Here is a 27962-nt window from a genome sequence, read left to right as displayed (position 1 = left end):
ATACAGGAAGACTTTTCTGCAAGTCCTTCCCACATAATTACTTTGAGCCCTGGGCCAGTGGTTGCAAAGGCTAAAATGTCCCCGTTACTATAATGTCCTATACTACAATGTAGTAATAATAACGCGAGTCCTCCATTGGTGATCAAGTGCACTGATATGGATTAAGGTCTATTGCTAAATTCTATGGAGGTGGGCTACATATCTTGGTTTGTTTGTTTATGATGTATGTGTTCAGTGTGTCGGCAACGATGGAATAGGAATCAATGATGGGACACCATGCAGTTTGGAAATGGGTATCTTGTATTCATACAGGGTGGACGAATGGCTTGGTGAAAAGGGGCAAAGCTAGGCCTGCAGGGCATGGTTTGAAATGCTATTTTGGAGAAAAAAACATGCATCCTTGCAGAGACATTAATTGCTGTCCATTTTCAGCCTTTTTTGTGTATATTTCACCCGTCTCAGATTATTGTGAGCCCTAAGTATGCGAGGACAGATATATTCAATTGGACAGCTGCTGTGAACACCTTTTAGAAGCAGCCATAGACATGTTTTAAGGACAGATAAGTAGGAAGTCAAATAAATTTATAATACAGTAATGGGGTTTGTGAATCAAACTGAAAAGACGAGTTATTGAATTGATTTTATTATTTTTGTAGACATTTGGAAACATATGTGGTGGAATATGAATTCTAATATACCATTACATTTTCAATCGTAAGATCTGGAAGTAGACCTAATAATGTTTGATATTAGTATATAAAAAGCTTGAAATGCAACTACAATTACTAAGCAATGACTAGACATTCTGCACAAATATGGCCACCTATAAATTTGTAATTCTCGAGAAAAAGTACCCAGTTGTTTAAAATCTTAATGGAATATTTAAGAAATGTTAAGTTAAGCACAACAAACTGATACGTGGCCCTAACACCAATTGTAACACAGCCATTCAGCATTATTTGCAAAGAAAATACAATATATACAAAAAGGACATGTAAATGTTACACTAGTCAATGTCTACTCTTAGCCTAGACCTAGTGTGATATGGTTAGAGTTCTTTATAAAAGTATAAAATAATTCACTGGCATGAAAATGAAAGCGTCTGAGCTCAGGACGCAGGAGCTATTCACTTGCGTTGCAGGAAAACAATGAAATAAAGATGGCACTCTATACAAACAGTTCATCTCTCCGGGATTGTGATAAAAATAAATAAGTTTCAATCCACTATTAGCTGATAAACAGCCTCATGGGTTCATGTTTTGAAATATTCAAATTATCAAAAAGTTTCCTTTCTGCACTGTGATAAACAGCATGCCACTCTTGTTCCCACTGTAAAAAATGTACAAACAGCTTATAGTTCAGAGTGGACCATTATGCTGGTATTTCAACACCAGTTTATTGTATAATGCAGTTGCATATAAACTGTAATATGCAGTTGCATCAAATGTATCATATTGAGCAAAAACTAAGGCCTATTTCATAAGAGCAGCTGACGTCAGTGCCACAGAAGTCACCACGGCAGATAATAAAATCAGCCTTGTGACAAAAAAGTTAAATAAAATATAATTAAATAAGTAATAGCTTCTCAAATGGTGTTATATAATTACTGAAAGTTGTGCAAGCTCCTGCATTGATGATTAAAGAGGGTCCAGTAACAAAACCTAATTCAAGTTCATAAAAGGTGAAATATAATTCATATCGATAATGTTGGCGAATGTAAACCTAAATAGGTGAACTTTGCGTGTAGATACATAGCATATTCAGGATGATTCACATCGACACACTTTACATAATATGCAAGGTGAGATTCTTTAATTATACACAAAAAACTGTGACATAATTATAAACAATATGTACAGACTCAGAAAAAGGTTGTGATGAAGGCAGAATGTAACTTAGGATAGGTCACAGGCAGGGTGCTCGCCCGCCACTGTCCTGCACCAAAGGAGGAAAGCTAAAGTCACACATTTGGTCCTCCAAATACACTAAACAGATTGTTTTCCTCCATCATCATTATCAAATGATGACCATTTTGACATCTAGGCAAAAATATGTGAGGAGGAAGGCCCTGTCCTTGCCTCAGCCTCCTGTATTGCAGCGGCTACGCGTCTCTCAGCCGCCTCACACAACAGGCATCGGCACGTGGGGATGTGTATTCTTAATCTTGATGTCAGGGAAGGATATATTTTTACTTCCCCAAAGATTTGATGATGCAAAGAGAAAAGGTAAATGTGAAAATAAGCTAATGTTTTCTAAAAGATTTCATTACGAAATAACAGTAACAAAATATATTCTACAGTGATTTTTGTTTGTGCTGTGAGACCTTTTGATGGCATCTGGCACAAAATATTAAGTTCTAGTGTAAGTGGTGAAGGCGGCACATTTACAAGGAAAGAAAAAGGGTAGAAAACATTTTTTTTCTCTTTCCTGAGATGAAATTTCTTCTGTAGAATTATATTAATGCCCAAGCAGTATAAAGTTTCACAAAGAGTGAATATTAAAAATTCATAACATATGCTTGTCAACTTTACACATATTGAATTTTTAATCTTACTTCTACACACCACACAAGCATATACTTGGGCCCACAGCTGAGCAGGCATACAATATGCTTCAGCTGAGGACCTGGTGCAGCAGTTACAGGATATGGAACACAAACCTTCAGATCTAAAAAAGTGTTATTGTTTTGTGGTATGATGATTTTTACATATGATTTGTCATGGCACATGCATGAGCCAGTACACTGCAGACAATCCAAGGACAGAGATATGTTCTTGGAGACATTTTGGATCAGATTCAAGTAAATGATTTTGATCACGAGAGTATTGGCCATGCAATCTTGGCATCTATGCGCTTGAATGCAAATGTGCAGTGGGAGCCGGAGTTGGTCAGGTCAGACTTCACCTTGTGGGGACACTCGTTGTCTGTCAGCAGGCTCTCTGTAGAAAGAAAAGAAAACATTAGTGATATCATTTTGGTTTTGGTCTCAGTTTTGCTGAGAAATGCATACTGACTTAACAAATAATTCCAAAAAGAGTTAGCTGGCACTGCCGCCCTGGGAATTAAACTTGTCAGGTGTCACCAACTCAAGCCAACCAAATGAAATATTCTAAGCTAATTTTCTTTACAAAATGGATATTTCTCTACACTTGCATGAGTGTATCATTGTTTTGCTGACAATAACAATTCCTTTTCCACTGCATTGTGTCGTGTATCAAGTATGACAAAAATTTGAGGTGAGGTTTATAGATGGTTATCAGTGTTTATTTGTTTTAATTATGGAGTATCTGCCTGCAAAATTATGGAGTAATCTGCCTGCAAAAAAGATCCCAATGCAAAGATGTTCCAAATGAAATGGTACATTGTGGCAATGTTGTAAGTACTGATGCTGCTGCCCTTTTCTACATCTCTATGATACCTTTGGCAGGCAACTAGGAATGTCTGCTATGCCCAGAAGTCCCCACCAGCCCTTCTTTGGTGCATGTTGGGACTTGGTAAAGGGGATGCCATGGCACTTTTCCCCAAGTCCAATCGCACTCCTATTTTATTGTATGATTTTCATTCATCATGAAATTGAATTGGCGCCTCCGTGTGTAGTGCAGCTGACTCGCTCAGTCAGTGAGGGGGTTACCTCTTTGACCAACTGGTTAAGGAGTGGCTTTCCTGTCTCACTAGCCGCGGGTTCGATCCCCGCCGCCGGTAAAACCTTTCTTTGTCTGGATTAATTTCTTGTGTGTTTCGTTACACACGGTATTTGTGTGGAGTTCTAGTGATATGAAATTTCATGGTGTTACACATGGTCTAGTGGTCAGCGTGCCTGGCTACTACTCCGCCGGCCAAGGTTCAAATCCCGGCCCAGGCAGTTGGCGTGCAGCTCGCCCACCTGTTCATCCTCCCTTTCTGGGTGGTTGATAAATGGGTACCTGGGGAAACTTAGGGAAGGTAAACTGTAGTAATCCTGGATTTCACATTGGCCTGTGTCCCAAGGTAATTGGTTCTTACCTACCACAGTCTGAAAGGGCCAACAGATCAGAGATGAGCATCACAGCCACGCGCAGCTACAGTGTATGCACCCACCTTAACCTTTACTAATGAAATTGAAGATTAGGCTTCCTAGTTTCCTCAGAAATGTTTTTTCTCCCCATAGCGGCACTTACAATGTGCCTACGGGCGGCCAAACACACTACTTATCCACATCAATGGTGGGAAGCATGCACTTGCACGTCCCTTTAGGAAGCCCCTCGGGCCCTAAGCAATAGGTGGTGGGGATGTCTGGGTGCTGCAGACACTTTGACCTGCCTGATTAGATGCACAAAACGATGACAGCATTGGATCACTTCCTGGCCTTTTGGGTAAGATCACAGTGTACGACAGCATTGGTACTTACAACATCGCCAAGACATGCTATTTTGTTTGGATCATCTTTGCTGACACAGTACTTGTTGATGCATGCTCCTTCTTAAATGCTGAAAAGTGTACTGTACTCCTTTCCTTCCTCAGTTAGATGTTACACTATCAAGTATCTTCACCCTTTCTACAAGTCTGGATATGTAGGTAACTTGTTTCACACATTCACTGCAGCGTTCACACCCATTTCCCTCTCTTATCAGATGGACTTTCACATTTTTCATAACACCTTATCTGTGGTGTGGGGATTATAGCATGAACTGTGTACTCCCACCCCCAGTCTCCCCTTCTTTATCCCTACCATAAGCTCAAAAAATCCTTGGTTTTGTCAACCAATTTTGGTATTCTAGCACTCATAATTAGATATTCAGGGTGGTCACAGGGGGTGAAATCAATGATGGGAGCATATTTCAATCATCACATTAACCCGTCCGCTGCGATTGGCACTGATTTCGCCTTCACTGGTAGCCTGGTAACATATACTCCCAGGTCTTTCTCTGCCTCTGTGGAGGATAGTGAGTTTTTTCCCATGTGGTATTGGTGTGCTGGATATTCCCTCCCAAGGTGCAGTAGTATGTCAGTTTAATGCAGGATTGCTCCCAAAGTAAGTAGAATTGGTTTGGTCATCTTGGTCTTGCAACACTGGGCCACTTACTGAGTTTTTTGTGCTGCATATTCTCTGTACATAACTGGGACATTTTGTCTGGTGAACAGAGACTTGTTGTACATGAAAATTACTGCCATTGTACCTTTCATATGCCAACCCCAAACCTGCTAAAGAGCTGGTGAGAATCATTCTTTCAGGACGGAGGGTTCGAAGAAAAACTGGCTCATCTTCTCACTGCCTTATTTCCTTATATACTTAGCCTAGATTTATGGAACAACTACTACATGAAGTGCCATTCCATCTACTTTACAATGGTGTTTTGCCAGAGTTGTAGAAGGAGTGGTTTGGCCATGAGTAGAGGAAGAATAACATTATCTCTACTCTCATACTGTGAGCTCTCATGCCCGTGTGTGTCCGTTGAACTGGTTATAGTCGTGGCTATAAGCAACTCTGTTTACCCAAGGACATCACAATATCAGATGGAATGATGACAGGTGCCCCATCTACCACACCAACTCTGCTTATCCAAAAATGGGCCCAATGAGTCAGATCTGCTTCAAAATGTAATGGGCACTTCCTTGGCCCGTGAAGAAATTATGGAGACTCGACAGAGGATAAATGAGTTGCCTGGACTATTATTTAAGCTCGATAATGTGACACTCCTTCCCGTAGGTAGATTTTAAATCATACTCCACAACCTTTATGGCAAGAGTTAGCTTGCAATATTTGGTAATTAACTAGATGGGACATTCCATCCCTACTCTATAAATCAAACCTCTGATAAGTACAGGGGGCTTCGTGGTGCAGTGGTTAGCACACTTGGCTCACAACCGAGAGAGCCCGGGTTCGATTCCTGGGCAGAGTGGAAAAATTTGGGCGGCTTTTCCGATGCCCTACGCCCCTGTCCACCCAGCAGTGAATGGGTACCAGGTATTAATTGAGGGTTGTGTCCCGTCTCCTGGGATCTGTTCCCTTCTCCTATAATTCCTTCCCCTTCTGTCTCTCTCTGGCATATGACCACAGATGTTGCGCCGACTAAACAAAACTTTCCCGATAAGTACTGCAAGAGCAGACATGGAGGGATCAGTGAGATGACACACATCTGCCTGGCCCCTCCAGTAATCACATCATACACAGACACTCAGTCAGGTAATTTTATTTTATGCAATGTCCTGACTACGGGTGATTGAAACTTTCAGGCTGCTGTATGAAAATCAATAATCATGGCCAAGGGAAGGAAAGCACAATATCCATCATTTATTCACTCCACTCAACAGCACCGCCATTACTGCCGAGACATTTACCCCCACTGCCTTATTGTGCCACGGTATTTCCTTAGTGATGTCATTCTTCCTTGGTTCATGCTGCTTTCCTTGAGCTCCACTTTTAACCTTTTGAGGAAGCTTTCGGTGAAGTCTGTGTTGATAGGTGCTCATGAGACAGCAGGATGGTTGTCTTTCGACACGTCAATGACTGAAAATTGTCAGCTTGTGGCGGCGGCTGGTTGGATTTGAACGTGAGTCTCTGGATCACCACGCCCACCCACACGATTTAGGCAAACTCGATTTAGTGCACTCAGTTTAGCAGAAGTTATTATTTGCATTGCTTTTCTTGATTAAGTGGAATATCCCACTAAATTGATATCAAGATTTGGTAAAATAGTCCACTAAATACTGATTTAGCAGACTAAATATATATGCAAGAGTAGCAGTGGCAGCAGCAGTGTCAAAAGCACCTTTGACTTGAATTTTATTAGATTATGGAATATTTCACTATTTTGAGCAAAAACAATTAGTTGTAGTTAAAGGTGGCAGCTCAAAGTACTCCATTATATTGAGTCTATTTTACAGTTGTGATGTGAGTGTGATACAAAGTACAACATTGCCGTACTCACTGGCCTTCACTGACAGGCTGACTATATACATTATTTCTTATGATAAGATATTTCTACATAATTATCCTCCTCCCTTTCTCCTCTTATGCCTCTTCGACTCACTCCTTCCTTCTTCACTTCTACCTTTCTTTCCCTCCTTCCAAACCCCTTCCCTCACAGCTAAATGTCACCAGCACAAGCAGAGGTGCCATAGAAATGTTTTTGACTACCATTACTCCATAAACAACAGTTATATTTCCAATATGCTGAGGTATATATATATGCTTATGATATAAGGAGTATCCATTTTTCGCTCTGAATCCAAATGTCAGTGGCAGAATAAATACAGAATGCTGCACTTATCAGGCTAGAGCTTGTGAGTGATAAGGACAAGGTGTATATAAAGGAGGTGGGAGAGCTGTTCAGAAATAAGGTTAGATTTATTAAGGTGAAGAAGATGACCATGGGCTGGAAACAACAAATATTAGCAAAAATACAACTTGTATATTTGTAAATTATACACTGTACTAATATTTGACTGTGTGAACCATTACGGAGATTACTGTCAGAATGATCCTTGTATGGTTGATTTAATTGCAGCCCAACTATGTCAGGTAAACCAGAGATAAAGATTTCCTTTAGGACTTTAAGATTGTACTGGGTCTTTCCTGAGAACCATCAGTCCTGGGGGAAGTTTTGAGTTTAGCAGGATGAGGTTCAGCCATTGCTTCAGACCCCAGAGACATTTCAGCTGACCACATAAGCTGCCAGAACACTAATGATGTGTGACGGCTGTGATCTGCGAGGTACGACTTACTGTGCAATTCAGTTATATTATCCTTCAATCTATCAGGGAGACAGAAGTGAGGGGAGGATCCTGCGGAGGTCCTCACAAAGAGCCACCATTGAGAGAAGAGCTAAATGTGCTGCCTAAGAAGACACATTTCAGCTGACCATACAATGTACTGGAACACTGATGCTGTGTGATGACTGACAGAAACAAACACCATGAACAGGTGGGGGATTTATTTTTTTACTGCAATGTCTTTCAATTATCAAAATTATTTCTCTGTAGTTAAGAGCAGGCCTTCAAACTTACTCTTATGGATCCATGATGCAAGGTAATTTTTCAGTTATTTTAAAAACCAAAAATGTGATGCACTAAATTTTTAGAAGTTTAGATATCATGATATTGATGAGTTATCAATCTGAGGATTTGTGACCTTTTTTATAAGAACATAAGGAGTCTGCAAGAGGCCAGTTGGCCTGGACACTCAACCCCACCTTACCTCACCATCCATGGGTTTATCTAACCTCTCCTTGAATGTATCTATGGTATTGGCACCCAAGCCTGTTCCATTCGTCCACCACTCTATTGGTGAACCAATTCTTGCCTATGTCTTTGTTGAATCTAAATTTGTCTAACTTAAAACCATTGCTACGCATCCTACCTGGCTCTTTAACTATCAAAATCTTATTGACATCCCCTTTATTAAAGCCCTTCATCCGTTTATAGACTTCGATCAAGTCTCCTCGCAACCTTCACCTTTCTAGAGTGTGTAGATTTAAATGCTTCAACCTGTCTCATAAGGCAAGTTTCTCACCCCCTGAATGCATTTATTCTAATTACATTCCACCCAATGTACTTAACACTACATAAAGGAAGTTTGAGAAGGTATGGCAAAGAGGAAGACTCCATTGCCAGCTTTTCCCATTCCAGGTTCGTTTAGTGAGAAAAAAATTGAGCGATAGCCTCTGTTGTATATTTTATTAAGGAGGTTATACAGTCACCTCTCAATTAGCATGAGTTTAAATAACGCATTTTTGAGTCAACATGAGTTGATATTTAAGGAGATACGTTTAAATAACGCGATATGTTCGATTTTACACGAGTTTCATCAATGACGTAATCAAGCGTGACGTCATCGATGAAACATTATTGGTGCATTGGTGGGTCATGGAAACAGCAAAGGCAAACGCTCCCACTCTACTCAAATTTGCTCCTTGCCCGCGCCGGCCGCCGCCCTGCCTCGCATTCCTCACTCCTCTTCCCCTGACTACCCATGCTATTTGTGACAAAGACAACTCCCCGAAGTTGGAGTTTTCTAAAGAAAGAGTTGCTGCACCACACTTGCGAGTCGCTGACACAACAAAGACGTGTCCCTGAACTCACCATCACCGCCCTGTTGATGCGTCGCCGGTTGCCGCTGCCGTCCGCCTAGCCCCCTCCCTCCATACCCCATCTTTCCACCTCCTCACAGGAGGGGAAGGACGGGGTGAAGAAGGAGGAGGGAGAGAGGGGTGGGGACGACGCCGGCGCATCAACGGTGATGATGGTGAGTGCTGGGACGCATCTTTGTTGTGTCAGTGACTCGCAAGTGCAGTGCAGCAGTTCTTACTCAAAGGAGTCATCCTTCTCACCAACAGCATGGGCAGTCAAAGGAAGAGGAGGGAGGCAAGTGAGGCAGGGTGGCGGGAGTGAGGGGCGGTGGCCAACACGGGTGAAGGACAAATTTAAACAAAATGAGAGCGTGCGCCCTTGCTGTTTCCATGACTCACTAATATATTGATAAAAAAAAAAAAAAAACTAAGGTTAGAGTAACAAAATCCCCAAAATAGGCAGACTTTCCCAGTGTCCAGGAACGTAACCCCCCCCCTATTACCATAGTTTCCTATGGGGAAATTATGTATAAATAACGCAACATTTCCAGGAACGTAACCCTCGCGTTAATCGAGAGGTGACTGTATAGGAAGGTTTCAGCCGAGCAGTAGCAAGTTTCTGTGTGCACATTTAAAACTAAGTAGCTGATGAGTCAGTGACATCCAGCAACAACTATCTTAAGAAAAGTTGTGAATGTGGTTAGACAAGACAGCAAAGTGGAGATCCATTTTCCTTTGACTTTGAGAATAATAATTTTCACATACCAAGACCATCCACGAGTTTGTAAAGTCCATAGTCTTGAGGGTTTGTGACCTTGAGCTTGTGGGCCATCATCTTGCACACCTCCCGGGTAGTTGTTGCTGGTCGAATGGGCAATGTGCGGGTCACAATGCTGCCATTCTTCTCATCGGGGATTACGATCTTCATGATGCCTTGATCTGACACAACTGATACATCCTGAAACACAATCAAACAGTTAGTGGGGCACACCTATGAAACTAGGGGCACACCTATGAAACTATCCCGAAGGATCCCTCTCAGCAAGTTTCCATGCAGGCCTCTTTCCCATCTCAAGTAACTCATGACAGGATCCAAAGATCAATTCATGAGCTTTGTTTGTATATTCTTTGTCTCGTCAACATAGGGTTCCCTACAGAGACAACCAAGTAAGCAGGGTCACCTTCTGGGCAGGCCTACCTGGAAGAGGTATGCAACACACTCAGTCTTCCTGAATAATTTCTCTATCCATTTGATGTACCAAACCCTGAGGATGGGCTGGTATACCTTCCACCTTAGTTGTTCCACATGTTAACCATGCATGTGTGGTGTCCCTGTAAGGCTGGGATATGGGACACTATTGAAGATGCTCCCAGAAGCTTCCTTCATTTAAAGAATCTGTTATTCTGAGGAATCCAAAATGGTACTGTGGAAGCTTGGTGTCTATTTTGACTTGATGCTTGATGCTGCAAGTGCTAAAACAGCATGATCTATGGTTCTATATTGATTTTTAATATCTCAAGTGTTTGTCCTGTATTTACAGTTCCTATTTTCAGTTTTCCTTAGTAATGTGATATTTTCCCCAAAGAAAAATTAGGTTTGAAGTGAAATATTTGTAATAAACCTAAGAATAATCCTGTTCAGCACAAACTATCTTGCTATGTAATGCTAGAAAAATTAATTTTACTATTTCATGCAATCACATTACGAACTAAATGTTTGAGAAATAAATACCGGTTTTACAGAATCCAGACTGTTTCCAGGTGAAGACTCAGGCGATGGAGAAAGGTTCTTGAGTGCATGGATGGCCGAGTGGAAGGCCTCCAGGTAGTAGGAGGCTTCTCCTGATGAAGCGCTGGGGAGGAGGAGGCCCCACATGTAGTCTGCTTCAACCTCTGCCGACACCATCCGTGACTGGCACAAGACCCACATGATCATGGGCACCAGGTCGTCGGCATCACCAGAGCCGCAAGTGTTCCCATTCTCATACATCTGTAAGGAAATACTGATAAATAAATACAGAACAAAATTATACTGTGTTGTTTGATAACCTGTTTACGTCTTGGATGTTTCTCAACCTACCTGACCTTTTTTGTGTATTGCAGCCTCTCTGTGCACAATCCCTACTTTACATTTTACCAAACTGTGATGAGTTACATATTTGTTTTTCATTCATTTTGGTGGTGCTATCAAGAAAATTTTCATTAGTGCAAAAATAACTTAAAATTTAACCTGAAATTATTTTGTTATTGCTCTATATATAAAAAAGGAAAAAACGAAATTAAGACAAAATAAAATATCACTATTTTCTACAATACCATTGGCACTGATTGCAAGAATTTTTTAAGATCTAGGCTCGGTAGTACCCACTAATTATGTCAATAGAATATTCCCATCAGTTTACATCATGAAAACATATATATGCAAATGCTTGGTGATGTCAACTCTGCGCATACTTTCATGTTCATTGCCAAAAGTCCATTCCATCAACTCTGATTGAAACATCATTTTGATGTGTGACAATTTTGACTCGGTTGTTTCTTTAGAGTATATTGTAACATGCTCAATATATTTTGAACCTCAAAATATTCAACCAAATATTTTTCAGTAAAGGAGGCAGCTCGAGGACACACCAATCTGACTAACAGTGCCCAAACTGTCTTGCTAAAGTACCCTATGTTATCAGACTGAGACCTACCTTCATGTTATCAAGGAACACTGTACTGCTACATTTTTATCAATAAATATCTGTTCAAATTCTTAGTTATTTCATGCCTACAACAATAATAAAAATAGTGTCACCAACTTCATGTGATTTTCAATCCTAAGAATACATACAAACAGTATATTGTATTTTATTTTGGTTGGTACTTGATTAGCATCTATGAAATTTAAATGTAAAATGTGTACTTACAGCTTGGTAAATATGTGAAATAGTTGCCAAGAGAGCTTCCAGTTTTTCTCTTGGAGCATAAACTTTCTGCATGCGTGTCAGTAAACTGCGGATTGTGTCCAGCGAGGCTCCCGCGGGTGGTGACAGTTCAGCCTGGAACGGATCACAGACATGCATCATGATGAATTCATGACAATACTAATATTAAAAAAAAAAAATCACATCATCCATTAACAACTAATAGCTTTCTTAGAGGTTGTTTCATGCACTTAGGAACACACACATGAACAGGACATGTCAACACCTTATCAATGTTTTACCTTTATTCCGAGCCGAACATACTGCTGCGAGCGGGCATACTTCATGTTGTTTGCCAGCTGCTGTATGGAACCGTTAGCAGAGTATGCATCCACGAAGAGCTTGTTGATGTGATCCTTCAATGGTCGCAAGACAAGGCGGACCAACACGTCCTCCAAGATGGCATCCAGATTCAGAAATTCTGTAGCCTTGAGCTGCAATCAGTAGTTATTGAGGACATTAGCATCAAAGTCAGGACAACAAATGGTGAAACAGAAACTGGTTATTTCTTTTAATATGTATACAGGAAATGAGAGATCAACTTCTTGAATTTATGGAAAGAAACAGTTAGTCATGAATATAGTTTTCAAGAAGAGAGCACGAAGAGGAAATGGAGTTGCTGAAGCCCCAAAGGAGAGACTAGGAAAGAAACTGATAGACAGAGGAGCAGGATGGAGTACACTGGCACCAGACAGAGGGAGGTGGATAAGGTTGTAAATAGCTTTTATCCTGCAATGGACCAGTAATGACTGTAGATGATGATGATGATCTGTAATCAAAATGATTCACCAAAAAATCTAGACTGGCTAAAAGCACGGTATTTAACCTGTATTACAAACATTGCAAGTTACTTTAAGTTTACTTCCAATACATATTGTCACTTCATGCCAAAGTAATTTTTTGATGATTTCCAGATTTTCAGTTAAATCAAATTTTCACAGTGATGCATGTTTTGGTATAGTTGCCTTTGTTATGCAAGTTGTGTAATAAAATTATTTGCCTTAACATTTCTGCCTTTATCATTAGCCAAATGAGCAGATGATAGTTTTTCTTAACTTCTGGGAAAGTAGGAAAAATGACCTAGCAGGTGATTTGTTTATGAAGGTGACGGTATAGCACCCGGGATAAAGAAATGACTTACATTACTTTGTTGTCTCTTTACAATTGCTTCAAACTCCTTCTCTCCGCTAGTCACTAAATAATTCTTCATCCCAGACATGAATTGTCGCACGTTGCGAGTGACAATGGCGGGGTCCTTCTCCGTGCTCTCCAGGGTGCAGGTAATGAAGTTGCTGACTGCTCGGCTGAATGTTGTCGAGGTATCACTGCCCAGATCCACAGCGTAGGCCCTGATGGCAACACCGTTCTCAGCGTCCTGCCGGTGTCTCAGAGCCAAGAGCTGAGGAGACACTATAAAGTGGAAGGCATTAGCTAAATATTAAAAACATCCTAAATTAAAGATTATCATCACAATTCTAGTTATGTAAAGTAGTATCATCTTGTCGAGTAAATTGGTACTTACTAATTCTTGAGCGTTGCTGTGTGTCAAGGTTATGAGCATGAGCGAGGGACAAGGTAGGCGTCCCTGAAATGGATACGGTCTCCTCATCATCACTAACAGTCGCCTTTTCACCCGTCACATGCACAAATGAGTCCGTGTCAGTCACTCCAGCACCACCCATATCAGAGTCCTCCAGGGTGTTGGTGCACAGAGCAGGGGTTTCCGACATGCTGCGAGGGTAGTGGTCCACGGAAGAGTCGTCCTCAGAGTGCATAAAGGGTTCCCATCTATGCGAGTCCCAGGGCTCCGAGAACTCTGTGCCTGCATCACTTATAGTTGAAGGAAAGTAGTGAGTGGGAAGAGGAGGATGAATGCGCTCTTCGGGAGGGATGATGCGAGAGGCTTTGTTGTTAGACGCTTTGTGGTGACGATCCTCCCCTCGGAAAGTGACACCATGACCCCCCACATTGTCGTACTCGCTGATGCGCGTTATTGAACTTGGTGCTATGGACTGTGAATCTGAGGGCACCAGATCTGGATGTTTTTCTGAGATTAAATCCTGCACAGTTCTTTCTCCAGGGATGATCACACTATCAGACTCCCCATTGTCACCCACTGGAAACCTGCTCTCCCCACCCTGCATGTCTTCTGTGTCCGAGCCATGAAGCTGGTACTCCCAAGAGGATGCGAGATGGCAACCGAGGTCAGCATTGTGATCTCCGTTTGAGGTATGAGAATCGAGGCCAATTCTTGGAGGTGCTATGGGCTTTCCTCTCCCCCCAAGTCTTGAGTGCCGACGTGCTTCGTTTCGTCTATGACCATTGGCTAAGTGACCTGCATTGACTTTATTCTTTTCTGTCTCAATGTTTCTATTCGTTTCCTCTTCTGTTCTAATATTAGTGACATCATTATGCCTCCCGTTTGCCAGGTATTCTGTGCTGGACGCAGAGGGCAAGTCTTCATTGGAATCGATTATACCTAAAGAATTGTGGCTTTTCCTGGTCTTCCACTGAATGTTGGAGTCAGAGTACCGGTTGTTTACTTTCTTTGGCAATGCATTTGAGGCCTTGTTAATTCTTGCCTGTGGCTGCAGTTCCTTCAGTGCATCTGCTGGCTCCATGTAGAAAGGGCTGGAATTTTTGCGGTAGGAGTTGATGGAATCATTACTATTGCCATTACCAGACTTTTCATTCTTGCTTGTGCTTTCATCACCTTCATTGACCTCTGTATTGTAAGGAAAGTGAGTCGTTTTACTGTTCTTAGCTATTTCACTCAAATCCCCCATTGACTTTGAGATTTCATTACGAGGCTTGAAGGTTGACATTTTGGGCTGGGATGCATTTGGTGTTGTGGGCAACTCACGGGGAGGACTGGACCAGAGATCCTCATAGTCACTCATCTTGTCAACCACAGACGACCGGTAGAGGGCGTTAGAGTCAATGATATTTGCCTCATGGTAGTGATTGGAATGCCTCCGTTTGTCTCTCTTCCCGCTCCTCATTCTGACCCGTGACATGCCAGTGCCCTCCTCACCAACAGGGGTGCTCGGTCCGCAGGGGGTGCAAGGGGTGCTCTGGGGCGAGGTAATCTGTTGTCGGATCTGCAAATGAAGGCCGTCTCTGTAGCCATTTAAGGTTCCACTTTGGTTATCATTTGGCGTAGAGCTAACTGCATTTGTGTGGGACTTGTTGCTATTTGTGGGGGAAATTTCAAGATTGGCTATGTGAACAGTCATTCCTTGCTGATTTTCATCGACCTGCAGTGGGAGAGCTTTTACTTGATTAACGTTGAGGGTAAGGGTGGTTGTGACAGTAATGTTCGAGGGTGACGTTGTTATGCAGGGTCGGGCCCAGCGAGGCGGGGGCACTGGTGCTTGGGTCTGACGGGGAATTAGCTCTCCGTTATCACTGGTGGGTGTTCCTATTTCAGATCCTATGGGAGAGCTGAACCTAGCTGCAGGCACAGGCTTGCTTATCAATCTCTGTGCACTTGGTGGACTGATCTGGTTAGTCCTCTGCACTCCAGGTGGACTAGAACGAGGTGGAGGCACTGGCTTTGTGCTGGGAGTGCTGGGCTTTAGCTGACTGACTGGAGTGGCTGGTTGGGAGCGGAAAGAAGTGAATGTTGGCTGCTCTTTTAAGAACTCTTCAAGGGGGGCCAAGTTAAGATTCAGGGATGATCGATCACCAGGAGGTGGAAGCGGAGGAGCTGGCCTTACTGGCGTCAGTGGAGATGTGGAGCCTCCCCCAGAGCTGCCCACTGACCCTCCAGAGGCACACATTCCTGACAGGGTTTGTGGAGACAGGAGGCTGGTGGAAGATGTTCCTCGTGTAATGCCACCTTTTCCAAAACTGCTGAAGGAGAGGTCGTGTGGGCGAGGCGAGGGTGTTGGAGCAGCACTGTGGCTGTGGTAGCTCTCAGCTGTGGGGGTGCTGGCGGTGGGGCTAGCCATTACTGTGTCCCAAAATTCTGAAAAAAATAAATAAAATAAAAATAAATAAATAAATAAATAAATAAACAAACATAAGACAGGAAATGTGGTTAGTGTTAGACAAATGAGTCAGAGGAATGAGAAAAATATAAATAAGTACAGTGCCTATACTATAAGAAAGTTTATCCACAAATACACAAGAATCTTTACAGAAGAGGAAAAATATTCACAAATATAGGCATTGGCCACTGGAATGTCCTAGTTGTGCACCAAAAAAGTTTCATATATAATATAATTACTTTGGTGGTTTTGGTTGCGATGGATTTGGCTAACTGGATTACGCAAACAATTAAATCCACCCAAAAAAGCGTATTTGCAACGTTTCGACGGCAATGGCAATTCAAAGTCTGACACGTAAAGTTTTCACACGAGGCCAAACAAGCGAGCAGCAGCAACGCACTTCCAACGCGCATTAGGCGGATCTCCTACCTTGGCCGAGGAGAGAGAGGGAGCTGATCTCATGGCGGGTCTTGGCGTCCTGGATACTGCGGGGAAGCTTGAGCTGGACCGGTAACTCGTCACTGCACAGAGAGAAGATGAAAAGAACCATTAGGACGCCACTTTATCATCCCCGAGCCATGGATGTCCCGAAACTCGCTCCAGGAACTCAGGATTCAGTGCAAAGGCGTGGAAGGACACACAACATGGCAAAGTAGTTCTTATACATCACGTGACTGACTTTCCTGGTTACGTACTTCATTATATTTCGGCGGACACACACACACACACACACACACACACCACTCTCCTTCCATGCTCTGGTGAACACTAGAAGGAAAAAAGGCGATGATGATGATAAACAAAAGCTGGGTCTCCGCCACACAGATAATGAGAAACAAATGGAGGTAAAAAAGGGAGCGCGTCCTCACCAGCACTGCGAGTAGTAGGCGATGAGCGCGGGAAGGGTGTCGAAGCGGTTTTCCGAAGCTTCGAGCGAGTACGAGGTTCCTTCGTTGTGGATCTCTATGAGGTAGTGCTGGATGTAGGGCCCCTTGTCCGGCGGGAGGCGCACGCTGAGGGCCTGGGTGTTCTGCTGGCTGCTCTGTCGCACGATGAAATTCTGCAGAGAAACGAGCTTTGAGTGACGACTGGTATTTTGAGAGAGGCGAAGGAACCCCCATGAAATTACCATTGAATCTTGCCCGTGTGTGTGTGTGTGAGAGAGAGAGAGAGAGAGAGAGAGAGAGAGAGAGAGAGAGAGAGAGAGAGAGAGAGAGAGAGAGAGAGAGAGAGAGAGAGAGAAAATCAAGACATAAGCATTTTGAGTCACTGAAATCATTTAACTTTAGACTAAGATAAAGTACTAGTGGCATTTTAGGCATCCGAGATTTCCTTTTCAAAAACTGAACACCAGCCATACATCTTAGCACCGCGCCCCGCCCCTCGAAAGCCTGCTGTAACACCGTAGACAGGAATGGCGTCACCTACCCCTTCGTCCTTGCCCTGCAGAAGGTGAACGGCGCCAGATCGTTGCAGGTCAGGCAGGAACCAGATGGGGTAGCTCTTGATGAGGCGCTCGTCCAGCTGGATGTGGCACGGCTCACACTCCGACCCATCCCCGCTGCCGGTCTGTGCACGGGAGACACACACATGAACAAGGGATCACGCTTCACACACATCGATGCGGTGCTCACTCTCCCTTCACTCCTTCCCTTAACTTTATCACTGTTTAGATCAAGGCTGGTATTTTAAGACACTTTCGCTTCTCACATCACCTATTTCTAAAGGTTAAAAAAGAAGGGATCAATCGGGTTCTAATGAGTGTTTCTTTAGGCTAATGCTACTGAGGAAGGGTTAAACTTCCACCAGGGTCATAAAAGTACTCCTGGTTATACCCTCAACCCATACGAAAGCCTTGTCAAATATGTGAACTTGGGCGGCGAAATGTTTTAAAATACGACCCCAAGACCCTGTCACAATATACACAATAATGATATGGGGGTAATGAGTAGATCCTTAACAATTCTGTAGGATTATGATACTTATGGGAATATCAACTTGCACAATACACGAATATTTCACTAATCATGCCATCGTGTGATAGTAGTGACGGCGGCAACCCGCACACACTGGCAAGGCATTTTTTCTGAATAACTGAGCAGTGAATCAGGAAATTGTACCACACGGAAGATCGTATAGTTTTTAAAGGATATATTATAAGGGAGAAGGCCTTCCTTAGAAAATAAAACTGGGGTGGTACTACTGCTGCTACTACTACTACTACTACTACTACTAGCAACATAGGCAGCAGCAGCAATAGGAACAAAAACAACAACTACTTCTACTGCTACTTTTGTCGCTACTACTACCACTACTAATACTACTACTACTACGAATACCACTACTACTACTACTACTACTACTACTACGACTACTACTACTACTACTACTACTACTACTACTATTACGACTACTACTACTACTATTACGACTACTACTACTACTGATAATAATAAAACTACTTAATATTTTTTCGGGGGGGTTGAATTCATCACTACGTTCATCTCTATTTACAGTTCGCCATGGTGGATGAACTGGCATATTCCCTAAAGACACACCATCAAATACCAAGCTCCCGTAAAAAAAAAAAATACCACAACAGTAAACAATTCTGTAACTCTTCCTCACACTTCACATGCATGCCACAAGAAGATAGAACTCGTGATGATGGAGGCGATAGTGATGATAATGGAGGCGCTGATAATGATAATAAGCTCCGCCGAGAAAAAAAAGTAGCCTTCGCGATGAGTATAGTAAACAAACTCGTAAGAAAAGGAAAAGAAAAAAAATAGCTTGAATACACGAGAAGTGAACGGCGTCTTATTAATCGGAACATACTCTTTCGTTAATTTTTTTCCCTCTTGTTAACTAATATCCAAGGTCATCGGCGGGCGCACTCAAATATTTCCTTCTTATCTCATCCTCAATCTTTTTCTGTGTGTCCAGGAGTAAAGCAGTCGGGAATTTATACATGAAGTTCCCGTAGACTTTTAGGAAGGTCGCGCTGGTTGGTATAAATTATATCTGGCTGTAAACTTTCCTCCTACTTTTGAATGACCACGAACTCGACGCGGCGCTCTTCATCACACACACACACACACACACACACACACACACACACACACACACGTAACCTCTCCTTTTTCCAGCGTATATTCTTCACACAATTCGGACACACACATTTACATACTTCTCTCATTCTTTCTTCGCGTTTAAACAGCCTCATAGCCTTTAAAGCTGCAATTACGGACAGCAAAAAAGCAATAGACTAACATGTAAGGATAAACTAATGCTAGGATTACACGCGGTACTTTAGAGAGTAATGATAAAAATACTTCGAGACACGAGATTAGATTAGTCTTTACATGCACTTTCTCCCAAGGATTTTTTTTTTTGGGGGGGGAGGACTCTGAGAAGCATTACTTTAACTTCTCTATACTGACTCACTGACTCACTCACTCACTCAAGTCACTCACCTCGCCTCGCCCGGCCGCCCACCGTCGCCCCCGCCCTAACACAACCACACAGTTTTGAGGAATAACCACTTGCCGTTCGCTTCCCGACGCTTCCCCTCTTTCCTTCTCAGCTGTTCCTCCCTCCCCACACACACCTCTTCAACAGCCAAGACATCATAACCGCATTACATCTGTATTCGCTGTAAACGTCCATTATACCAAATATCTCAATATGCTCGAGTTCAGTGCTGTTATACGGAGATTCACTGACAACGCTTTACATCCCATATAAGAAAGATAATGTCGAAAGTTTTAAGAAAGAAGCAGGTAGGTAACGGGTAATTCCCCTGATAAACAGACGAAACAGTTCCGTTCGTTCGTTCCCTTGCGTCGCCTCGCCTGCTGAGCGCGGCAATGAACCCGACGGTCGTGAGACACAAGCCACGCCAATTAGTATAATTTCAATGGGGCTTTATTCGAATGTGCACCAGAAAAGAATGAGATATATATAATCGTAGTGAGGCCACGTCTCTCTCTCTCTCTCTCTCTCTCTCTCGCGAGTGCGGGATATAATGAGAGAGAGAGAGAGAGAGAGAGAGAGAGAGAGAGAGAGAGAGAGAGAGAGAGAGAGAGAGAGAGAGAGAATGTAACATGATGCTTTTAAATTTTCTCTGATCGTGATGAGCAGAAAGTTAATAGTGTGCAGCAAACGCCATCTTCTCGCCGCGTCATATTTGTCTTGATGCTCAAACTAGTTTGATCTCGAACTAGTCTGAGAGGAGAAATCTAGTAAGAAGAAACAACCGCTTAAAGTTGACGCGTCTCAGGTGATTTATTGTTCTGTGATTTTCGACGGCGGGCCAGAGTTTAAAGCACTAGACACTGATGACGAGGGGCGAGCGGTGTGGCAGGCCTATGACAGCAGACCACCCCGGCCCGCGGTGACACAATCGGGTGACGTCGGGGGCGGCGGCCCGAGCGAGAATTATCAGCACATTCCTGACCGGCAGCTCAGCACCACTGCTCGCCACAAACGGCGGCGTCTTGGTGCTGCTTCCGGAAATGGTTCACGATAAGACACAATCCTCAGAGCTGAAATAGTGTGGTCCGCTTTGTAATCAGAAACAAAATACCAAGATTGTCTAATAACTTCCGTCCAGGGCAGCAGCAGCCAGCTTGGAAGTCGTACAGGTGTGGTGCCCTTGGGCCGGCGCGGGGCCAGGCGGGCCAGGAATGGCTCTGGCGGGGATAAATGACGCGAGCCTTACAAGGCGACGACCAGGAACTTGCGATTCACCCGCATGATTGGCTCGAACATATCAGGACGCGATGACCGTGAAAGAGTAATAACTCCTTCCCTTAGCCCGTCTGCCTCACCTCACTCTCGGCTTATCCTGACCTAAAGCGGCGAGCAGAGTGACTCGCAGCGACCCGCCATCCATCACTTACGGCCCATTTTTTATTATTTTTTTTTAGATGGTATCTCGCCCCGGAATGACGGAAGTACTGCGCGACGTGGAGGCGCAGCGAGAAGAGGATAACAAAACTTTTTAAGCAGTAGAAGGAAAAATCTTACTGGCATGAGACTGACAGTGAGTGTCGCCCCCATGACCTCCTTCCTCCCTCCACCCCCGCCCCCTCGCAGCCCCTCCCGAGAAAGTTGTCCCGCGAGCAACCAACCCACAACACCACAACCACTGACATTGATGACCGTGTACCGTTGCCGCCCACCGATTTTATGCCCCATCGCAGCTGTCCACGTAAAACGAACCCCAATGACAGTAATACCTCTCCTTTCCTCACCCAGCTGCGCCTCGCTACACAATAACTCAATCAGAAGACGAATTTGAATTCTTACCGAGTGTTTGAGGTGCAGGAATGATTGATTAAGGGCAACCCGGAAGAGAATGCAAAGTGGACGGGGCGGGGGGTGGGCGAACCATAAACTTCGTGTCTCAGATAAGAACTCTTGGGTCAGACACATGTTGCTCTGCACGGGTGGTGCGTACAAGCCGCTACCTCACTCCTGGAACCTATTAACTTTTTCTTACGATGATGCACACGTTGACTCGGCTTTCACTACAACCTCGACAGATGGGGAGGAATCAAGACGGCTTACATGAAGGTCACTAGACCGACAGCCGCGACATCAAAGTGACGGAGGTGCTAATCGTCCGCGTAAAGCCATTGTTATGGGGGTCGTGCGTCACTAGTTGTTGTGTGCCTCGTGGCGCCTCAACGCTGAGCACAATGATCGCTTGCGTGAGCTATTAGCGGAGGAGTGCCGAAATTAGCGGAGACTTGCCATGATTAGCACTTGAGAAATACATAACTGCGTAGGTTTCCAGGGGCAATGTTTATCTGCTCTCTGCGATCTTACTGATGAAGTGAGTGAAGCAGGGATGGGATGGGCGGGGCGGGGCGGGAAGGGGTGGGCTGAGGGTGGAGGGCGTTTTCAGGGCTCCAGCGGCGGCTCATCAGGGCGAGGCCAAAGTTTCGAGGGTGTGCACTAAACTTTTCATGAATTACTGCAGAAATAAATCGAAATCCTTCATATAATTAAATGTATTTCCCTAAATCTTGCGTAACACCCAAAGTTTGCGGGCGGGGCGGGGGCTGTCAGGCGCGGCGTGTAATTAACGAGCGGGAAAAATCTGCTCCCTCGGCTCGGCGCGGCGTCCCCACACCGTCCATTATTTCTCATAAGACAACAAATGAGGATGAAGCTGAGTGTACCCACAGCGCAATTTTCTCCACATCTCGAGAGTGCGAGACGAGAGTAGCCTAACAATTAGACTTTATCACGCTGTGGCGAGCGGTGTCCTGACAGCCTGACAGTGCCTGGCGGGCCGTGCCAGACCTCGCCGCGCCTCACAAATGCACGTCGACGTGGCCAAGACCTGGAGATCTTGGACGTGGCAACGCTTCCCCAATGACACGCGCTTCCTCCTTTTGCTCTGCGATAAATGAAAAATGAAGGCCTCATGCGTCTAGCTCATTTACGCGGTACTTGAGGCGAGCAGCATGTCGATGAGGCGGCCGACGCCGTGTGGCTGCCGGGCCGGCGGGACGCGAAGGAAGGTGAGTCAACGGCTGAATATGGCGGGCGGCAGGGGGAGGCAGGGGTTAGAGGGTGCGGCCACCAGCCATCTGTTGACGCTGCTCTCTTTCCTGGCCCCTTCCTGCATAGACAGCGGGTGACAGCAAGGAGTGAGGCTGTGGGCACACGCACGCGCGTCCCGCCACACTCTCACACCTGTCAGTGAACGCCACGTGCCGGGGGTTCCTCAGCCTTCACGCCGCCGCTGGCCACGGTCAGTCAGCTGTTGTGTGGCCGCGCGGGTTCCCTGCATGGCCAAGGCTAAAGTGAGATAAAATAGTGAGACGGTTATTATATACCAATAACAACCTTGCTTACCGGCCAAACATAGTAACCTTGGCCAAGGAAAGACTGCACGAGTAAGGCGCTCGGCAGTGCGTGTCGAGGGGGAGGGAACGAAGGACGCCGGGGAGACGCGGGAAGCGGCGGAGAGGTTTTACGTGTATCGAAAGCAACGACAAGAACACTGAGGGACTGTCCTGGTGTGCTCGGGTTACGTGAAGTGCGTCTAACGGAAAGAAAAAAAAAAAAAAAAAAATTTACGTCTGTGTGTGTGTGTGTGTGTGTGTAAAGGTGTGAAGTGACAGGTGGCGGCCCTCCAGGCGGCGCGGTGGGTATCAGTCCGTGTGAGGCTCGCCCGGGCACGACGGCGGCAACAAACATGTGACCCGGCGATGCTTGCTCCCTTCCACCCCCCTTACGGCCATCAGCGTATGTGTGTGTGTATGTGTGTGTGTGTGTGTGTGTGTGTGTGTGTGTGTGTGTGTGTGTGAAGGTCTGTCCTCGCCAAGGCCGCGTCGCCGAGCTCCGTCACCTCGGCCTCAGGTATGCATGACGCTCCCAAACTTCTCAGTTCTGCCTGGTGGCTCTTTTTGTCTCCCTCCACGAACTTATAAAGATAGTATAAAGATAACGTCCAAAAACTCGATAATTATATATCTTCAGCTTTCCTTTCATATTTTCTCAGCGGATGACTATTTTCGTTTTTCCATTTGTTAGATTTCTTTGCCAACTTCGCACAAAGAAAACGTCTTCAACTTTCCATTCCGCGTCGGCAATACAATTTACTGAGCCTTCCTTCACGTCGCTGCCGTCTTCCTCCACGCAGGGAACGCGACAGAAAGAAAATATAAATTGCTCGTGTTGCCTGAACCTCTTTCTGGGCGGCGGAAATTTTCTCTCGGGGCAATGAAACACTATCAGGACGCAACATCCCTCCCCAGACACAGATAAACGTCTCCGGGGCTGTGAAGAAACATCCCTCGGGGCCCTTTCGAGCCTCCCAGGGCACGGCGAGGCTGACGGCGGAAGGGGGCGAGGGACGGCGGCGGGTTAACAGGCGCGCCACTCAAGCCGGCGCTGCGAGGGCACTTGAGGCTGTCATATCTCACCTGATTACTCGAGTCGTGTCCTCATCAAGACCCCGCGGCTCAGGGATGGCTCCACGCCGTGCACACCGCAAGCTACGGCTTCCCACGGCCAACCCACGCTCGCCACGTCATTCTCTTAACTCCTGCGGCACGGACTCACTGCTTTAAGAGGACCACACGTGCCAGGGGGGACGCGCGGGGCTATTGGGAGGTGTCAGGACGAGTGATGACTGACAGAGGTGCGCTGACCCTCCTGGCGGTAGGGCGACACCAGCACGAGTCTCCCACGCCCGCAGACACTCACTCGCCCACCTCCCCTCCACGCAGCGTGACGCCCCGCCCACACAATCCACAGGAAGTGAGGTTGGGACGCACACGGCTACACACACACACACACACACACACACACACACACACACACACACACACACACACACACACACACAAACGCATACAAAGCCTTAGGAGCTATGCCACCAAATTACGCCGGGGTGGGTAAGCTTGTACAATAGGAGGACGGGTCACCTGGCGGCCCTCCTGCACACCTGCCTCGCCTTTATTGCACGCCGCACCTGTCGCCTCACACGCGGGCACGGCAGGACCAAGAAGACAGACGGACCGGCATCCCGCGGACCCTTCCTCCCGACGCTCCTCATTCTTTTTTACGGTTATTTACGACTTAGATTGACGTGGAAAAAATCCTCGGCGGCGGTCGTAATACCCTGCTAATTCCCGACACAAAATGGGAAAAGCTGAGAGGGAGGGAGAGAGGGAGGAAAATCGCTGTCGTATAAATGAAGTAGTGGAGGAGGAGGAGGAGGAGGAGAAAACAAGAGAAAACGAAGGCAGGGAGAGAAGAAGGAGGAGGAGGAGAAGGAGGAGGAGAGGTGGATAAAATTAATTTCACCTGAGATTAGCTTTACTGAGGAGGTATTACCGAGCTACACTTCTCCCGCAGGTTAATTAATTTTCGGGTGTAAAGGTACTGCCACCCGACACCTTGGTTTAGCGGGACTTACGAGACAGCGAGAGGCGGGCCTGAGATAATGAGATGAGTCGATGGTGCTGTGTGGGGGCGACGAAACGAACGATACCAGAGAACATGCAGCCAACGTTACCAGATTGTCGTACTCAGCCGATTATATTTCCCGACTTCCTACCCCTAAACTGTCTTCTGGGCTCCAATAACGAAACTCTTTTATAGTTATCGTTAAAAGAGTTAGATCCTGATGTTTCTTGGCAATAGTTAGGCGTCAGAAACAGGTAAATACTATGCGCTGAGTACGACAATCTGGGAACGGTGCATGCAGCTACCGGGGAGGGGGGAAGAAGAAGGGGGGTTAGCGGGGGGGGTGAGAAGGAGATGAGAGGCGGTGAGAGCGAGCTGAAGAGATAAGAAATGAAGAAAACAAAAAAAAACTTCCGCATGCTCCTGACATCTCGGCGCCTCCAAGACAGGACAGGCGGCGGCGGTGCGCTTAACACGAGATTAGAGTTCGCAGCAAGACAAAAAATTACGGACCATGCAAAAAAATCCCAAACGTTAAAAGCTGGCAATAGAATCTGAGAGGAGGAGGAGGAGGAGGAGGAGGAGGAGGAGGAGGAGAAAGAAGAGGAGGAGGAGAAAGGAAGAAAAGGAGACAGAAAGAGGAGGAAGAAAAGGAGGTTAAAAGAAGAAAATGAAGAGAACGGAAGAAACGGAGGAGGGGGAGACAGGAAGGAAAGGAGGAGAACAAAGGAAAAGGAGGAGGAGGAGGAGATGGGAAGAAAAGGAGGAGGAAATGAAAGGCAGAAGAGGAGGAGGAGGAGAAACGAAGAGGAGAAGTAGCAACGAAAAGAGAAGAGGAAAAGGAGAAAGGAAGAGAAGAAGAAGAATGAGAATGAGACAGAAAGAAAAGGAAGACGAGAAAGGAATAAAAAGGAGGAGAAGAAAGGCAGAAGAGGAGGAGGAGGAGGAAAAACGAAGAGAAGTAGCAACGAAAAAGGAAGAGGAAGAGGAGAAAGGAAGATAGGAAGAAGGAGAAGGAGACAGGAAGAAAAGGAAGAGGAGGAAGGAAAAAAAAAAGGAGGAGAAACAAAGAGGAGTTGGGATAAGAGTAGAGAGAGCAGAAGAGCAGACAATTTGGTTAGTATGAAGCCGCTACCTGATAGTTGTCACCCTCAGACCCGTCACCGGTGTAGTCGTGCAGGTCGTGAAGCGGCGGGCAGCGGGAGGACACGGAGATGGAGGACGTGTTGGTGTTGGAGATGGACGAGGAGGTGGTGGAGGAGGTGGTGTCGAAGTTTTGGAGGAGGTTAAGCTGGTTGTTGTTGTTATGGTGGTGGTTATTATTGAGAATATTGGTGTTGGGGTCATAGATGGAGGTGGGGGTGGTGGTGGGGGTGGTGATGTTAGTTGGGAGAGGAGGTGGAGGTGGTAGGAGGAGGGAGGAAGGTGGAGGGGGGGAGGAGAGAGGCCCGCCACCTCCTAGACCGACCCCACCGAGGCCCAAGCTCCCCAACCCGTTAACAGGCATGGTAGTGGTGGTGGTTGTGGTTGTGGTTGATGTGGTTAGCGGCGGCCTACCCTGGCGGTGGTGTTGCTGGTGGTGGAGGCTCCGGTCCACGTGTGGGAGACCAACACCGGGGCGTCGTACTCCACCGTCGGTCCCGCGCTGCTGGTGGGGGTGGAGGTGCTCAGGGGGGGAGGGGGGGACAATTTCGGGGACACGGGGAGGTGTATCCACGCGTCGGGGGGCGGGGGAGGGCTCTGTGGGGGAGGGGTGTTGTGAATGGGTGGGAATGGCGCAGGAGAGAATGAGGCGGTGGCGAGGGGTGGAGGTGACCGTGGAGGAGAGGTTAGGGAAGGGACGTCCTCGCTGGAGCTGTTGTTGTTGGTTGTTGTGGTGGTGATGGTGAGGTGGCGGCTTCGCTCCTGGGTGGTGGTGGTTGTCGTGAGGGAGGACGCCGCTCGGAGGGCCTGCTCGAGTGACTGTGACGTTTGGCTCTCCCACACCTGCCAGATGCTGCTCAAGGAAACCATCTCCTCTGCAAAGGGAAAGAGAGGCACGGGTGAGCGGGGCGGCACACACACACACACACACACACACACACACACACACACACACACACACACACACACACACACACATCCTTCACCCTCCATTCACCCAAACATTAAGAGCCGTATTCTCAAACAATTCGTTCCCCATGCACACATATTTGACAAGGCTTTCCTAGGAGTTTTGAGCATTTCCAGGGCTAGTTTTATGACCCTGGTTGTAGTCTGACCCTTCTTCTGTACCACGAACCTAAACAAACACTCATTAGAACCCAACTGATCTCCTTTTTAGCCTGTAGAAATAGTTGATGTGAGAGGAGAGAGCGTTTGAGAATAACATCATAAGACTCATATTAATACCCAAATCATCACGTTGTGTGTGTGTGTGTGTGTGTGTGTGTGTGTGTGTGTGTGTGTGTGTGTGAACTAATCTTAACGCGTCACACCTGTAGAACTGAAAGCTACATATGCAGTCTTTCTCTTTGTAGTGGCAGTCATCGCACTTCCTGAAGCGGTGCGGCAGGATTCTGTTGAGCGCCTTGGAGAACGTCGTGCTCTTAGGGTGGGTGATGATATACTTCCCGTGCACACCCATGACGCCGAACCTTCACAGCCGAGCACGTGCGACCACAGAACGAGAGAACGAAGAGCCTAGTAAGCGTGCAAACCGGGCAGGAAGCAGCACTTTTCAACCACTCAGCGATACCCTCAGCCAGCCAGCCGGTAATGAGAGGAGCACGTGAGACGGGAGCGAGCACGTGGGAGCCAGGCGGCCAGACGAGGCACGTGCGAGACGGGGTGCAAACAGCCGGCCGCCCCACGTCGCTATCAAAGAGTAATTGTCTGATAAACCTGAGGAGAGTCACGCGATACTACCAACGCCTGTTATACGGTACTTCGCTTTCTGTTGTTGCTTCTTACTGGTTGACTCGGCTCACGGCACCATCGACTTCTGATACCTTTCTTCCTCCTGTTCCTTTTAATAATAC

The 27962-nt window shown here is 45.8% G+C and overlaps 1 protein-coding gene and 1 long non-coding RNA gene across 3 annotated transcripts in view; one reads left to right on the top strand and one right to left on the bottom strand.

The window, feature by feature from the left end:
• Window positions 1–10939, top strand: part of LOC127009734 (uncharacterized) — a 42465-nt gene extending 31526 nt beyond the window's left edge. Inside the window, exons 2-3 of the long non-coding RNA XR_007762199.1 lie at window positions 7741–7903; window positions 10791–10939. This is a non-coding gene — a long non-coding RNA (uncharacterized LOC127009734). The remainder of the gene's footprint in view (window positions 1–7740; window positions 7904–10790) is intronic.
• On the bottom strand, window positions 623–27568 carry LOC127009686 (protein sprint-like). 2 transcript variants are annotated; one of them, XM_050883008.1, is made up of 12 exons: window positions 27420–27568; window positions 26078–26960; window positions 17437–17577; window positions 16878–17068; window positions 16438–16529; window positions 13539–15986; window positions 13158–13426; window positions 12259–12450; window positions 11960–12091; window positions 10780–11037; window positions 9813–10005; window positions 623–2939 (listed from the first exon to the last, which is right to left on the bottom strand). In XM_050883008.1, exons 1-12 carry the CDS (start codon window positions 27566–27568, stop codon window positions 2815–2817), a joined length of 5073 nt encoding a protein of 1690 aa, XP_050738965.1. In that variant the 3' UTR covers window positions 623–2814. The 2 variants fall into 2 exon arrangements, with proteins under 2 accessions (XP_050738965.1, XP_050738974.1); XM_050883017.1 differs by having other exon boundaries at window positions 26500–26960; window positions 27420–27561.
• Window positions 27569–27962: the final 394 nt, after the last annotated feature.

This window comes from Eriocheir sinensis, chromosome 4, assembly GCF_024679095.1.
Source record: "Eriocheir sinensis breed Jianghai 21 chromosome 4, ASM2467909v1, whole genome shotgun sequence".
In the NCBI taxonomy this organism is placed as follows: domain Eukaryota; kingdom Metazoa; phylum Arthropoda; class Malacostraca; order Decapoda; family Varunidae; genus Eriocheir; species Eriocheir sinensis.
The sequence above is the reverse complement of the archived record's forward strand: the minus strand, read 5'-3'. Positions and strand labels throughout refer to the sequence as shown.